At 41.8% G+C, this 17,119-nt stretch overlaps 1 protein-coding gene across 1 annotated transcript in view; it reads right to left on the bottom strand.

Moving 5' to 3' along the window:
* SPATA17 (spermatogenesis associated 17) overlaps nt 1–17,119 on the bottom strand; it is a gene marked incomplete at its 3' end in the record, with an annotated part of 121,462 nt that overhangs the window by 67,002 nt on the left and 37,341 nt on the right. The window contains 1 exon segment of the mRNA XM_015405926.1: nt 13,054–13,157. Coding sequence (XP_015261412.1) covers nt 13,054–13,157 — 104 coding nt within the window.

Genomic DNA, 17,119 nt, shown 5'->3' with positions numbered 1-17,119 from the left:
TTGACCCCCCCAAGCACCAAGAAGACAGAGCATCACTTGCCCCAGAGTACCTTGTGGCTAATAGCCACTGATGGACCTCTGCTCCATATGCTTATCTAATTCGCCTTTTGAAGCCGTCCATGCTTGTAGCCGCCACCACTTCCTGTGGCAGTGAATTCCATGTGTTAATCACTCCCTGGGTGAAGAAGTACTTCCTTTTATCCGTTCTAACGCGACCGCTCAACAATTTCATTGAGTGCCCACGAGTTCTTGTATTGTGAGAAAGGGAGAAAAGTACCTCTTTCTCTACCTGCTCTTTCCCATGCATAACCTTATAAACCTCAATCATGTCACCCCTTAGTCGTCGTTTCTCCAAGCTAAAGAGCCCTAAGCGCTTTAACCTTTCCTCATAGGGAAAGTGTTCCAACCCTTTTATCATTTGAGTTGCCCTTTTCTGCACTTTTTCCAAAGCTATAATATCCTTTTTAAGGTGTGGTGATCAGAACTGCACACAGTATTCCAGATGAGGTCGCACCATTGATTTATATAGGGGCATTATGATATTGGCTGATCTGTTTACAATACCCTTCCTAATAATCCCCAGCATAGCATTGGCCTTCTTTACTGCAGTCACACACTGTCTCGACATTTTCAGTGAGTTATCTACTACAACTCCAAGATCTCTCTCTTGATCAGTCTCTGCCAGTTCAGACCCCATCAATGTGTATTTATATTTAGGATTTTTGGCTCCAATGTGCATCACCTTGCACTTGGCCACATTGAACCCCATTTGCCATGTTGACGCCCACTTGCCCATCCTTGACAGATCCCTTTGGAGTGCCTCACAATCCTCACTGGTTTTCACCACCCTGAACAACTTCGTATCATCCCCTGGCGAAAGACTCCCGAATTGGCTCCTACTGATGAAACTGACATGTGGCAGTCTTACTGCCAGCCGAAACTGATTCTGCCCAATTCGGCCGAATCTGAATGGGCTGAATTTTTTTTTTGCACAACCCTAGTTGTGACCATAAACAAGGTGTTCTCAGAGGCAGCTCTTAATTTTTAGAATAACCTCCCCTTGAAGATCACATGTCACCTATCATATTTTCCTCTAGGTACCAAACCAAAACAGTTCTTTTTACCCGGGCCTTTATCTGCAGGGTTTCTCCTTTTTTAAAGCACATTTTATTGTCTGCTTCTAGCCTGAGAACTGTTTTAAGAATATTATTTTAGGCTGCTGAGTGGTGTTTTATGCTCCCCCCCCCCAGGCTCATATTCGTTATATTGGTTTTATAACTTTTTAAAAACTATCTTGAGCAGGTGTTTGGAGAAATAGCATATAAATTTCTGAAATAAACAAACAATAATTTAGAAGAAGCTCTTATTTCTATATCAACTGTAATTATACTGGCCAGGCAAAAATTAACTACAAAAACTTGTTCTATAGTCTTTGAAATACTTGGGAAGGCCATATAAGGTTTGCCTCTGAACATGGACAGAGTGCAAACTAAATTTATCTATTCCTTCACTGTAGATCTATGTATATTACTTGTAGGCTGAGGTGTCGAGTAATTAATGCTATTGGGCTCTCAAACACTAATAATTTCAAACCATTGTCCTCATACACATAAACATGCAGGAACCATCAAATTTGGTTGACAATGCACCTGTTTCTAGAAAAAACTAAAAATGCATATATATTATATCTAGACCTGGTAAAGGTATATAAATGATGATTGTAGCAATATTATTATAGTAATGGTAATACATAGAATACTACAATTTTACAGATTCACATCCTATTGAACTCTATCAAAATACTGTGTTTTGTTGCATTTTAACAAGAATTTTGTAATCTTGAGTCTGGATATCTATAAATTTGTAGTATTAAGCATTTCAGAAAATCAATATATACTAGCATCTTCTGCCTCCTGTTGCAATCCATTGAGCCCCTTGATATTTTTCCTGGGGTCAGCAGATTCTCAAGAGCAGCACTGGAGCAAAGTGAGGGTCTGAAGTGGGAGGGGGGAATGAGTGAAAATCACCTCCCCCTTTTCTGCATAGAAAAATAAGATAATCCATGCATTATATGCAACAGGTAGCTTTAGCATAAAACACCTTAAGTATTTCCTTCCCAGAAGAACATTCTACTTTCATCGGACAAAGAATGTGTAATTGTAAATGCAATTATGAGGTCAACTAATAGTACTACAACCAGTGTTCCCTCTAAGCTGAGTTAGTGTGAGCTAGCTCACAGTTTTTTAGCCTCCAGCTCACACATTTTGGTTTCAGCTCAGGAAGGATGGCTCCAGAGCAAAATGATTTATGCAGCAGCCAAATCGCTTGCTCACAACTTTAATGTCAGTAGCTCACAAAGTAGAATTTTTGTTCACAAGACTCCATAGCTTCGAGGGAACATTGACTACAACATATCTCTATTTATAATCTGTGGCTGCTAACACCATTTTAGTTGAGAATTAGGCAGTTTAAAAATTGCCACAAGGGCCCAATCCTGATTGGGACCATAGTGTGGCAGCATCATACAATATTGTGTCACCCCACCCATATCTTTTCAAGTGCCAAAACATCCCCCAATGACTAATTCAGCTGCACCTGATCAAGCCCTTGTGACAATTCTGCTAAATTCTTGTTTAAAATGGCATCAGTGGCCACAGGTTGCCCTGTGCCCTCCTGTAATGTAGGGTTGCCAGGTCTGGGTTGAAAAATACTTGGAGACTTTGGGGGTGGATCCAGGAGACAGCAGGGTTTGAGGAAAGGAGGGGCCTCAGCAGGGTACAATGTCATAGAGTCCACCCTTCAAAGCAGCCATTTTCTCCAGGGGAGCTGATCTCTGTCAGATGGAGAACAGTTGTAAAAGCGGGAGATCCCCAGGCCCCACCTGGAGGCTGGCAACCCTACTGTAATGTGTAGTTTGGCTGTGACTTTACTGCTTTAGACAGAAGCAATAGAACATTTAAGGGACCTTGCCCAGAAGATTCACCACAAATGGTTTTCAAAATCTGTACTGATTTTACACATAATAATTTTTTATTACTCTGTCTCGGGAACCTAGGAGCAGCAATTCTGGCCTGTGAATTATACAAAGCTGTATAAAGCACAAGAGATAGAAAAAAGCATATATTTTCCAAAGCAGTAGAGTTCAAAAGCTTATGATATAGACAGACAAACAGATAGCTAAAGCATAAGGTGCTCTCACAGCTGAAAGAGGACACATAAGGCTTCAATGGGATATATTGTTTCTAGGTAATATTAACTACGGGGAAAAATTGGGATGAGTGAGATTGGGAATGGATGAAGGCTATTCATCTGTAATATTTCATCTGCTTTTCTAGCTCCCAGGAGATCTTATACCCAAGCTCTGGTCAGAACCATTTAATTTCACAAGGAAGCTATAGCATGTGCCGTTAGAATACATTAAATCCAGGGTAAAACATGTTTTACATTAACAGAATCATAGAATCATAAAATCATAGAGTTGGAAGGGACATCCAGGGTCATCTAGTTCAACCCCCTGCACAAAGCAGGAAATTCACAAATATACCCCCCCCAAGGCAAAAAGCCCCAAACCCTCCAGGATCCCTGGCCAAACTGGCCTGGAGAAAAACTGCTTCCTGACCCCAAAGTGGCAATCAGCATTTCCCTGGGTGTGTAAGAAAGGGCCACAAGAACTAAGCACTGATGCAATGCTTCCTGCCCTCCCTCCTTGTGATCTGCCTAATTTCACAGAATCAGCACTGCTGTCAGATGGCCATCTAGCCTCTGTTTGAAAACCCCCAAAGAAGGAGAGCCCACCACCTCCCAAGGAAGCCTGTTCCACTGAGGAATGGGTCTGTCAGGAAATTCTTCCTAATGTTTAGCTGAAAACTCTTTTGATTTAATTTCAACCCATTGGTTCTGGTCCAACCTTCTGGGGCAATGGAAAACAACTCTACGCCATCATCAATATGATAGCCCTTCAAGTACTTGAAGATGGTTATCATATCATTTCTCAGTCATCTCCTCTCCAGGCTAACGTTAGGAAAGATTTCTGAATCTTAAACCACTGAGGACACCAGATACCACAAACATTTTCCCCTATTAGATGTGCATGCCATTACCAACAGAGACCACCAGTCATAACATGACATGCAATAATGGCCTCCAGAGACATCATCATGGCAAACTTCACATGTGTAACTCATGGACATTATTGTTTTTAATTGCTCATCATATTCCCTCCTTAATTCCCTTTACTGTTCTTGCCTCTTTTCTCAGCTTCTGTCCTTTTCTGGTATAGTGGTTAGAACTGTGGTCCCCAACACGGTGCCTATGGATACCAGGGCGCCTGCTGATGATGTGTTTCCTGGTGCCCACTTCCTTCTTCCTCAAAGAAAAAAGTCACTCCTGACTTTCCTGCATCTCAGAACAGACCAGAACAGACCAGAAGACCCCATTTTTGTGTCTAAAGGGAGCACCCATTCAGAAAACAGCTGCCTCTATCAGAGGATGATGATTGGCTTGGAAGCTTCCAACATTTTGGTGACTGGTGATTGGTCCCATCCCTCATGGAAGCCATTCTGTGGTTACTCATGCCCCCCAACATAGTGGTGGTGCCCACTACCTATTCTCAAAATTCTTAAGGTGCCCACAGGGTTAACAAGGTTGGTGATCCTTGTTACTTAGGGATCCCAACCCCCCCAGTGGGGGCAGGGGATCCCCTGATTTGGCAGGCTCCTTCCCGATGCCAGCCAGCTGATGGGAGGGGAAGCCCTGCCCACAAATGCACGCTCCCTGATCAACTTCCAGTTGTTCCATGTGCCCTGGGAGCCCCCCACTGGCCAGGTGACACCTGGGATCTCCACTGCTACTTAATATCAGTACATTTCTACCTACGGTGGTCTACAAACATAAATAAACAGAAGTCTTATGGTACCTTAAAGGTTTAAGCATTTTTTCCCCTGCAGACAGAAATGGGCTCTAGTCCAAAAAATTTATACTGGAATAAAATTTTGGTAGTCTTTAATGTGTCACAAGGATCTTGCTTATTTTTGGCTGCAACAGACTACACAGCTATCCTCCTGGAATTACTATCATGGAAGCCACTAGTAAAGGTAAAGGTAAAGGTTCCTTTGCTCGAAAGCCAGTCGAGTCCGACTCTAGGGTTGTGGTGCTCATCTCCGTTTCAAAGCCGAAGAGCCAGCGCTGTCTGAAGACATTTCTGTGGTCATGTGGCCGGCATGACTAAACACCAAGGCACACGGAACGTTGTTACCTTCCCACCGAAGTGGTACCTATTTATCTACTTGCAATTTCTTGCTTTTGAACTGCTAGGTTGGCAGGATGGAAGCTACTAGCATGTACTTTTAACGACAAAAAGGTATCATTTTAAAACAGTGATTAGAAAACAATGTATGAAACTACATAAAGTTTTTAATCACCTGCTAAAATGATTGCAACTAAAAAATTAGGTAATGCCTATGAAAGCTACCGAACTATTACTATTAACAAAGAAAATACCCTTCCTCACACACACACTCAAGATTTTTCTTTACCTGTCAGGTTTATTTCCAGTCTCAAAGTTTGTCTTCTTCACCCTGGACTATAAGCGGCCTGTTAACTATCTATGATTAGATAAAAACAGAACTATCCTTTAATCACTTAAAACCCGAGAACTATATTTTGAAAAAAATTGAGTGTATTAATATATAATCTTTAGGTAATCATATTTATCCTCCTAATTTATATAATATTTATGATGCTGTATGTGTCCTTGAAATAGGGACAATATACTATGAAAAAGTGGCCTGGCTGCTGGAGTTCATAAATTTTGTTCAGCTTTGGATGAGTTCAAAGAATTGCCATGTAAGAAAAGCCTTACAGAGGGAATTTATCTGATTATGGCAGTAATAATTACCCAGCTGTTTATTGCAGATAGAGAAATAATTCATGTAGGCAATAGGCCGTGGTGGCAATGACACTCCACATTTAGTAAATATGCAAACTGTTCACTTCTAATTAACCAAGCTAGAGGATGCCCTTATTAAATGTATAAACTAAAAGTGCCTTCCTGACAAGTGATGAATTGTTACATTGCACAAACTCTTGCCACAGAATTATTGGAGTGAACTTGGGGCTTAACTTCATTAAGAGATCTTGTGGGATAGTTAAATGAGGATGGACAGCATAACAAGACCAGCCTGACAGCCAATGATATGTTAGAGCTTAATGAAATTGCACCTTTTCCTTCTTTTCTACTTACTTTACAGTTAAGATCCCCCTTTAGATACAGATGATGAGTGTGAAATCTGTTGCAACTGGGATTGTATAAAAGTATGATGCACAGTGAGGATTGAATTGTAACAGGAGAATCAATCTACAGAAGACACTGAAGTCCATAAGGGATCTTAATAAAGGCATTTCAGAAGTCAAAGTGCTGCCCATAACTACTCCACTATTCTAAAAATGTTTTATCCTTTCCCTATAATTAATTGTTTGATTAAAATATTAACAATTAGCTCCCCAGTTTTTGAAGGAGCAGAGCTGTATGTGGCTTGTTCTCTAAACTGTGCTTCTAAGATAAAGGAAACCCAGTGGAAATGCTGGAGTATGGCTGCCATGTGCTCTCATTTATCCATTTCTATCAAGATAGGCCTCTATCTTCTTACCCAGTAGGCACACACATAATTTGTTATAGTATTCCACACTCAAGGTTAAGAGCAGTAGATCTTGATCAAGTATACACTGCCTTCTCGTAAGATTTTGCTTTTAGAGACTTTATAATCATGCCACAATCTACTTCCCATAACCACTTTGGGCTGGATAGCTGCCTTGGAAGTGTATTGCTTTGCCCTTGCAGTTATCCAAGGGTGTTTCCATTAAGACAACAATGTCATAAAGAAAATGGCAGAATCTGGTCTACTGAGCTACCCTGTACTGCGTATGCTTAGGCCCCAGATCCACCTTCAGGAACAAAAGGGTAGAGAGTCAAGCAGTATTAGGTCTCTAGACTGGCCAGGCCATGCATAAATACAAGGAGTGAAATCATGCCTTCTGGCCTTGCTTTATTTATTTATTTATTTGATTTGTGTCCCACCCTCCCTGCAAGTGGGCTCATGGCAGGTTCCATCATAAAAATCACAACACAACCAATCTAGGGCTGCCAAATCCCCCCGGGGGGCGGATTTCCCCCCGCTTTGGAGGCCCGATTTCCACCCCCGCGGAATCGGGCCCCGGGGGAAACCCCACCCCTGCGTGCACGTCACAGGGAAGTGACATCATGACGGCGGGCACGCTGAGGGTGGGGCACAGCCATTTGAGGGGAAAACATAAAGTTTTCCCCTCAAATAGCTATGCCCCGCCCCCAGCGTGCCCGGCGTCATGATGTCACTTCCCTGTGATGTGCATGCGGCGTGCGCGCCAGGAGCCAGCACAAAGTCCCCTGCCGGCAGAGGTAAGTCGATTTGGCAACCCTAAACCAATCAACCGTTAAAATATATCTAAAATCCTATCTAAAAATAGTAATAGTAATATTATATCTAAAAATAGTGATAGTAACCGGTGCCTCAACAGATCTCAGCAAGAGGCAGTTGGTTCCCAGGTGGCCATTTGGATCTGAGGTCACTGAAGAGGAGGCCAATAGCAGGTGAGCGCCCACTGCCTCAGCTGAAAGCCTGGCAGAAGAGCTCTGTCTTGCAGGCCCTGCAGAACTGTAATAGGTCCTGCAGGGCCCTGATTTCTAATGGGAGTTCATTCCACCAGGTAGAGGCCAGGCAGGAAAAACCCCGGCCTTCGTTGAAGCAAGTCAAATGTCCCTGGGGCTGGAAACCACCAGGAGGTGTTGATTAATAGAGTGTAAGTTCCTGCGGGGCTCATATGGGGAGAGGCAGTTCTGAAGGTATGATGGCCCCTGGTCATATAGGGCTTTAAAGGTAAGTACCAGCACCTTGAACTGGATCTGGTACACAATAGGCAGCCAGTGAAGTTCCCGCAGCAACTGGGTGGCTATGTGTCTGCAGAGACAACGCAGTCAACAGCTGTACTGGAGCAGGGTCAAGAGTAGCCCCACATAGAGGGAGTTACGATAATCCAGCCTGGAAGTGACCATTGCATGGGTCACTGTAGCTAGCTCACGGGGGCTGAGATATGGGACCAACTGCCTGATCTGCCTCAGGTGGAAAAGGCAGACCTAGCAATGGCGGTGACCTGGGCATCCATAGTCAGCAAGGCATCCAGGACCACACTCAGCCTCTTCACCCTCGACATCAGCTCCAATGGCACTCCATCAAAGGCTGGAAGCCTGATTCCCAATCCCAGTCCCCCACAGCCCAGGTGCAGGACCTCCGTGTTCGATGCATTCAGTTTCAGTCTGCTCTGTTGCAACCATCCAGCTACAGCTTGTAATGCCCTGTCCAGGTTTTCTCGGGCAGAGTCCAGGTGGCCATCCATCAGTAAGTAGAGCTGGGTGTCATCCGTATATTGATGACAACCCAGCCCATACCTCCGGATAAACTGGGTTGTCAAAATCTGGACTGGGAAGCTCCTGGAGATTTGGGGATGGAGCCTGGGGAAGGGAAAAGAAAGACCTCAGCAAGGTATAGTGCTATAGCATCTATCCTCCAAAGCAGCCATTTTCTCCAGGGAAACTGGAGTCTGTAGATCAGCTGTAATTCTGGGAGAGCTCCAGGTCCTACCTGGAGGTTGACAACCCTTCTGGTCAACAAAGCACACCTTCTAGTTTGATGCACTCTGCTCCCTGATTCCAGAGCTAGCTTTAGTTCCAGCTTATGTCCAACCCAAACTGCAACCAGCCTCAGCACCAATCCCCCGTTTCTGACTGATTATGTGGAGGAGGGATAGGGAACCCCATACTGTTTTTGGCAAAGTTGTGAGAGATAAAATTGAAAGTTACACTGGCTCCATTTATTCGTCTTCCATCTTCCAGTGTCCCACAGACAGTTAAGCAATAGAATGTACGAATTATTGGATCAAGTAAAAATTGCCTTTTAAAAGAATAAATATTATCATGTATATGTAAGCTTTATGATTAGCGTACATTTAGCTTTTGTTTCCCTATATTTTAGCATGCATTCCTTGTCAGTGCAGCACAAATATTGGTGTTAAGGAAAATGAAAGCTAGTGTGTCTGAAAGCTCCGAAGAAAGTTCTTATTGCAGATTCCAGGGCAAAGAAGACCCAGATAACTTGCAGCTCATTTCCCTTGGCCCCCTGTGTTCCCACTGCAAACAGAGTATGTGCTGGCGACCTCTACTGTAGTTCCCAAGAATGTTGACATGAGGAAGAAGTTGTTTGAGCTGAAGGGAAGAGTGGCTGAAACCAAGTGACCAGACCTCCTCCAACTCCCAGAAAGAAGAGTTCACTCAAGAAACAATGTGACATGCCATGAGCTATAAAGAGTAAAGGGACAGGAAGATTGGGGAGAGTCCTTTTTCACCTATAGACTCTCTGTCCTAGGAAATCTTAATACTTTCTGTGTGAATGCAATAAACCTTTAACGTTTATTCAATTTAATTGCTGGCTGTACATTCTTCTCCTTACCTCATCTCTTGGGAAATGATCCTGCAGGCCTTTGTGGCTTTGTGATCCAGGGCCTGATTGCTCCTACCAATGTTCCCTCTAAGCTGTGGAGTCCCATGAGCCAAAATTCTACTTTGTGAGCAACTGGCATTAAAGTTGTGAGCGGGCGACTTGGCTACTGCCTAAATTAGTTTGCTCTGGAGCCCTCCTTCCTGAGCTAAGACAAAAATGCGTGAGCCGGAGGCTAAAAAACTGTGAGCTAGCTCACACTAACTCAGCTTAGAGGGAACACTGGCTCCTACTGACAAATCCACAAGGGCCTGGGCCAGATTTATGCCTAACATAGTCACCCAAGACCACATCCAGATACTGACAAAAAGTTTTCCCACATTCAAGTGGAATACCTATCCCCTCAAACTGTTACTGTCCCTGAGCTGCCTCGAACAGTACCCTTAGGCATAATCCTGGACTTCATGGTCCATATGGAAGGGATGGGCCACTCCTTGACATTTAGGTGGTGATTGAGACATCAACAGCACGCCAAAGATCGCTACATTTGTCTTGGACATGTGAGGGTTAGGTATGAGAAGCTGACTACATGACGGGGAAGGTTAGAAATTAATGAGTTCTCTGCAAAATTCAAAGGTGGGTTGGATTGTGTTAGTATTGTATCAAGGGCAGCTATAATCTTTCAAGAGGGAATACAGACAATCAGTGGTATTTGTGGGAAAAGCTAGTCAGAACGTCTGCTCAAGCTTATCTTCAACTCAAGCAAGACAGCTATTCTTCCCCCTTACTGGATTTTAAAAAAACCAACAACAATAGTAGCAGTGCATTTGAGTGGCTAATCACCTTTTTAGATCTGAACTGGAAGTTTTACGGTGTACCTGGGTTAAAGATGGGATAATTACTGTACAAGAATGGCAGTTTCATGACTTGTCCTCAGTATAAGAATGGGCAGTGCACTGTCCCCCAGCTTGCTTCATTTCAGATCAAACAAAGGGCAGAACTACACAATAATTCAGCCAGAATAGGATCCCAAACCATCTTTGGTCATAATCATCATATGACATTGTGTAGAATAGCCAGGAGATCCTAAGCTTGTCTGGTAGCCAGAAGTTCTAGCTCTTTTATTGTTGTGCACCACTAGGTCGCAAGCCAGACTTTTTTTAAAAGGCAAGAGACATTTCAGAGGTGGTTTGCCATTGCCTGCCTCTGCGTCACAGCCCTGGGATTCCTTGGAGGTCGTCCTTCCAAACACTAGCCAAGGTTTACTCTGCTTAGCTTCCGAGATCTGATGGGATTGGGCTAGCCTGGGCTATCCAGGTCAGGGTACCACCTTTAGTGAGATGTCATGAATGGGAGTAGAGGGAGAATCAGAAAAGTGAAGAATGCCTGATTTTTCTTATCTCCGTCGATTCTTCCCTGAAAATGCGTACTCCTGGCTTTTTCTTCCCCCAACTGAGGGGCAAGGTTAAAAACTAGTTGGGGTGCAGGGGCGATTTGCAGGAAACAATCAGCAGGTAGATTCTGACATCTGTTATTTACACTCACACACACACACGGACGCACCAGCATTCTGAGGAAAATACAGTTGACAATCTTTGTTTGTAATTTTGAGTTCTGTTGAAAGAGCCTCCAGTGAGATATATTTTAAATTAAGCTTAAAGACTAGAGCAATAGCAAAGGGCTTGTGCATAACTGACTAAAGAGCACAAGTCTAATGAACTCAATATATTCCTGAAATTACATGCTACCTTTAACATTGCAAAACATTAAGTAACAGTTACTTCTAAAAAGTAGAAGTAAAAGTAGAAAAAAAATCTGAGTATGCTGTAAGTTTCCCTAAAGATCAGCTTTATAATGTTTTATTAATGCTGCCAATCTGTATCTCTGAGGCTGGTTTTTAATTTCATGGTATCGTTTTCTTGTTTATAACCTGGGGCAGTTTTTGCATATGGGGCTATAGGTTACAAGTGTACACGTCTTGCAGGTGCAAACTCAGCCTTTAAATTAATCAAACCAATTTATCTTCGTAACAGGCCCAGTCTTGCTATGAAAACATAATCTTACGTATGTGTTACATAAAAATAATGACAAAAAGGCTGGCCAGAAACATATTCGCTTACTGATCTTATGTGCTAGTTTAACAGGAATGGTGACTGTTATGTGCTGATGTATTTCAAAGTTTACTTTTTACTGTTTCTATTAATCTAGAAAACTAAAACAGGCAAAAAGTCATTATTATAATGCAGTAAACAAGTATTATTATAATGCAGACACATACCAGCTTTAAATGAAGTATATATCCTGGCTTATTTAGTATACAAAGCAACATTTTTTCAACATGACAGTTTTTCTGCAATTGAGGAGTTATTTAGAAAGGAAACATCTGGTAAATAAAGACTTCTCCTAAACACCATAATGGCAAATACCATGGATTGGATCCAGTCAGCTCTTTCACCCAATTTCTCTCCATACTACAACCCCGTCCCATACGGCTTTTGTATATGCAGGTCACAAAATTCTCAGCATTGCCTTTTTGGGTCATCAAAAACAACTCATTCCTTTCTCACCAGTAGAAAAGCTGGTTGGATCCAGGCCCAAATCTAGTGCAGTTCCCTCTTCTGTGCAGGTCTTAAATATCCGCCTTGGGTCCCAGTGAGAAAGGCGGACTATAAATAATGTAAGTAAATAAAATAAATATCTGATGGACTGGGCCTGGAAACCCAAAGGAGACAGAGAGGTCACAGAAGTAGGGGAGATCAAGGGCTCTTTTTGTAGCAGGAACTCCTTTGCATATTAGGCCACACACCCCTAATGTAGCCAATCCTCCAAGAGCTTACAGAGCTCTTCTTACAGGACCTACTGTGAGCTCTTGTAGGATTGGCTACATTAGGGGTGTGTCGCTTAATATGCAAATGAGTACCTGCTACAAAAAGAGCCCATCATCATCAAACTGAGTCTAATCCTGAAGTGGATAACTAAATGGTCTCATTCAGCAAGGGAAACCATCATAGTGGACAATGGTGGTGCTATGCTTTCCTAACCTACCTCCAGACCTTTGCAAAGACAGCTTTGACCCCAGCAGGTATTGCTCATGAAGCCCCAGAAGAAGGAACCTGGACTTCTCAGCTTCCTTTATCTGAGGCAGAACCCAAGACAGGCTGCAATAGTGGTCTTATAGAGCCATCCTAAACAGAGATACACACTCTTCTAAATTCAGTGAAGTCAGTGGGAAATGAAGTCTTCTGTGCATGTGGATGGAAATACACATCCAACAAAATGGAATTTATTAGTGCTGGACTCATTCCAATGAATTCAAAAGAATCATATCTGAATGCATACTGGTATAAATGAGAACCATAATTTTGCACCACATGCTTATGTAGGGGGAAAAGAAAAGTACATTATATATTGGATAATGGAGACAATTCTTTCCATAAAAGAATAATTTAATTAGCACCATAAACTATTCAGAAATTTTTTAAAGAAGAAATTTAAAGTTTTGCAGTTCAGGTTTTTAAAAAATCTTTACCTGACCATTTCATTATTCAAAGAAATAGCTTCCAGGTACTTCTTCAAGGCATAATAATTATGGATATATTTTCGGATGTAATAGCCTCGCCATCTTTTTTGAATCTAGGAGAGAAAAGGCACGTATATTTGCTTCAGTACCTTCCTTGCAAAAGAGAGAACTTTGTCAAACATTTATATAAAGAATGAGGTCTATTTTCTGAGACATGATGCCCCCCTTTTAAAAATAATAACAGGCCCACACACATATTTGCTTTCTGCTAATACTAGGTAATAATATAATGTATTAATACATGTACACGGATGAGAGAAAATATAAGCGAGCAGGCTAAATGACATTGATTATATATTTGTCATTGACATTAGTTACATATGATATTTCACCTTTGACAAGGATAGTAAAATGTGGCACTTTTCTACAATGCTCAAGCATTACGTCAATTCACCTGTAATGTATTAAGAAGCTGCCATGAATACGTTAAGATGTAATGTGAAACATCTCATAAGGAAGCAATGTTAAGCTTCGTCTTGAACAGGGATTGAAGTTCAAGACTAATGCGTCCAATCAGGTTCAAATGTATATAAGCGGGAAAGACTCTGATTGGTCCTTATTCGCTCAACCTGATAGGTTGATAACTGTATAGTAGGAGTGGCTACATTAGCCCGGAATGTTTAAATACCGAACAGCTGCAATGGAAAAGCTGTTCGGGCTATCAGAAGTTGTACCGTGTTAGAGAAGTGATCGTCGAGCTGAAATAAACCTGAGTTTTGCTGAAATCACTCTCTGACTATTTTGTTAAGCATCGGACTTAACACACCCGATCAAGATACACTGTCCACTGAAGCCATAAACAAGTTTTTAGTCAGAACCAAGTTATGAGCAAAGTTATAATCACAGCAAAGCTGATCACAGAATAGTATATACACTCTCTGCCAGAAATTAGTATCTTAACATTTCTGCGTTCTGGATGCTGATAAGTTTTTATCTTTATAGCTGGGCTATATGTTACTACCCAGAAAGTAATCCAACTCCGCTTATTTATCATACCTGTCTACAATCTAACATTAACACTAGTTAGCTGTTTCACCCTTGCATTCCTGGGACAGAGAGAGAGCTAAGCCATTCTCACAAGGAAGGAGAAGCTATAAACTTGGCTCTTTTCTTGCTTTTTTATTTCTCATATGCCTAATCTCACCTAGCAGATGAAGGGGCAAAGCAGGGATAACATGAACACTCCAAGCCCCTCCAAGTTTCTTAAGGAACTCAAGCATGAAATCACAGCATTGTTAACAATGATGTGCAACATCATTAAAATCAGTCTTCATAATTAAAGTTATCTTATTTCCAGCTGGAAAGTAGCCAATTTAAATCAACGTTTTAAACAATTGTTCAGGGAGCATCCTACCTTTTGTCCAGAGTAAATTGGTAGTAAATGTTAAGGCTAGAACTGTTCTACTTGTAAATGAACAAGCTATGCTGAAGAACAGCTGATATGGCTTCTATAAAGGGAAGTCATGCAGCACTCACCTATTAGACATCTCGATGGGTACCAAGAATCATGTACAGAGAAGAGACCCAGGAAATTAGTGCAAATACAACGCTGGCTCCTTCTCAATCATGGTTAAGAGATCAGGAGGGGAATGTGAAAGTGGGACTTCTTTCTCTTCAGCCCCCAGAGTGACTTCCCTCTTACTTCCTTGATTGTTGAGGGAATATGGTGGCATCAGCTTACTAAAGTTACTAAGACTACTCCTCAGCTAAGGTTTCAAAATGTTGTTTTGTATCCTGATTATAAAGGTACTGATTAACAACACTGGAGTGTTGGTACATCCTTTAACTGCAGTTAAGGCAGGAAGAAGGTTTATCTTCCAGGAAGAAAATGCATGGTTCAACAACAGAATCCAAATGTCAGAGAAAGAATTATACATATGTGCCTCCCACAGTGAATGTGGATTTTCAAACAAAGCTTTTGACTAACTACCCTCCCAGAGATTTCCACAATAATGGAGCAACCAAGAGTTCAGGATATATGCTACCACGGTTTATGAACTGGATAAAACCTGAGAGGAACAGAGAAGGATTAATGGGCCCTTTTTCCAGTGGGAAGCAAAAAACCATGGTATCTGACAAAGATCTGCAGACTCTCCTTTAATCTTGCTTCTTTCTTGACGAGTTTCCAGATTATTATATCACTTGTTTTGGAGCCTTCCTCAGAAGAGGAGTAAACGTTTATAAACCATGCAGGTTTCAAAAAACGTAATCAGGAAAAAATAGCAAAATCATTACATAGAAGGCACTAATTAAGAGACAAAGCTTCATGCAGTTTAATTCCTCTTCTAAGGAAGGCTCTAAAATGAGTGAATTATTAATCCAGAAACTCGTCAAGGAAGAAGCAAGATTAAAGGAGAGTTTTGAGAATATTTGGACTGCATGGACATAACTTGAAGTGTTTAAACTTCATTTGATTGTACATGAGTTACCTTGACAATCAGGTTGGAATCTGACCATGAAAGTTGATTGGATTGTATGTATTGTATGATGGATTATTTATTTACAAGAAGATACACACAGAATATGATAAGATTGTTATAAATGAAATAAAGTAAAGATTTCTGCTCAGATACTCTTTAAAAGGACTATGAAAGAAGTTGCTTGAGATCAATTATTAAAGGCCTGATTGTAAAACCAAAATAAAAGGAAACTAAAATGAGGAACTTGACATTTGACTCTGATAAACAAGTCTGTTGCAGAGATGATGGCCCAAGACAGGCCGGATGAAATGGGACATCTTGCGGTCTGAAAGTCCAGATTTACGAGAAGACAAGTCCATTCTTTACAAAAAAGACCATCCCTTTACGAGAATATCTGTGTCTCAAGATACTTGTGGTGGGCGTTGAGAGTGGGTTATGGAATAAGGCTAGAAAATAGGAACTAAACTCTAGGGCCAGCTAAGAGAGGAAAAAGGTCAACTGTTAGCTAGCAATTGGCAAAACACAACAAGGGCTTGCCATAGCTTTAATGTGACACTGGGAAAAGTACCTGAAGATTTTACCTAGCAAAGAAATCAATATGCTTGAACAATGTATTTAATAACTAGCACATATACCCATATATATATATTTATACTGCTTTGACTTGTTTGTTCTAGCTAACCCAGGCTGGAGAAAAATAGAGAAGTAGGCTGGGCAGCTTAAGATGATTGTGAAAAGTAATGAACACATACTCGAAGGGAGAGAACATCTCGTGGTTTGAAATTCCTGTTGACCCAACGGACCAGGGGGGGCTCGACCCGAGTGACTCAAGATTGAACTTTGTGGGGAGTAATTATGCCCTTTTTGGGAAAGTAGGGGCTTTTTGTCTTAATAAAAAGCAGAAGTGAAGTAATTAGGCGACCGGGAATTATTATGTAACTTCTTGTCACCAGCTCTGGTGGCCGGAAGAGGGCATTTTTTTATTTTCCAAACCACGCCGGGACAGAACAAATATCAGGTCCCAGACCTCATTCAGGTGTGTTCTCCCAGTGCTCATTGGGCGATGGGAGACACCCGGTCTGCAGGCTGTAACCAAATAAAATCTGTTTCACTGAAGGAAAGTCTGTCTCCAGAAATTACTTATTGGTAAGGGAGAATTTCATTTACGACAAGAACACTGAGAGGAATTTTGAAACTGTGTAGGAAATGCTGCTTACTGCCCCCCCCCAAATAATGTAGCACCATATAACTGTTTGAAGTACTTTATAAATAACAAAGTATTATTAAGTAGCTCTGCACCATGGGGAAGTCAGTAAAAAGAAAAAAAATAAAGCAAGATCATAAACTTTGCCCCGTTTCCTCCTCACCCCAATGATTTTCTTCAGGCAAGCATTTCCTCCCTCTGTTTCAGTCTCTCTTTTTCAGCGGTCTCGCTGGTCGTGGTTGGGGTCCTAGGGGAGGCCGACTAAGAGACCCGAAGGCAAGACAGATCTTCAGTGAACCAGGAACGAAAAGGGGAGTGCGCGCTGGACCTGGTGGAACTCCGAGCTCGGATCAAGCACATAAAAATTGGGCTTACAGTAGTGTGCTTGTTG

This window comes from Gekko japonicus, unplaced genomic scaffold (assembly GCF_001447785.1).
Source record: "Gekko japonicus isolate JY-2015 unplaced genomic scaffold, Gekko_japonicus_V1.1 scaffold279, whole genome shotgun sequence".
NCBI classification, from domain to species: domain Eukaryota; kingdom Metazoa; phylum Chordata; class Lepidosauria; order Squamata; family Gekkonidae; genus Gekko; species Gekko japonicus.
Note: the sequence above shows the minus strand (reverse complement) of the source record. Positions and strands in the feature narration are given on the sequence as shown.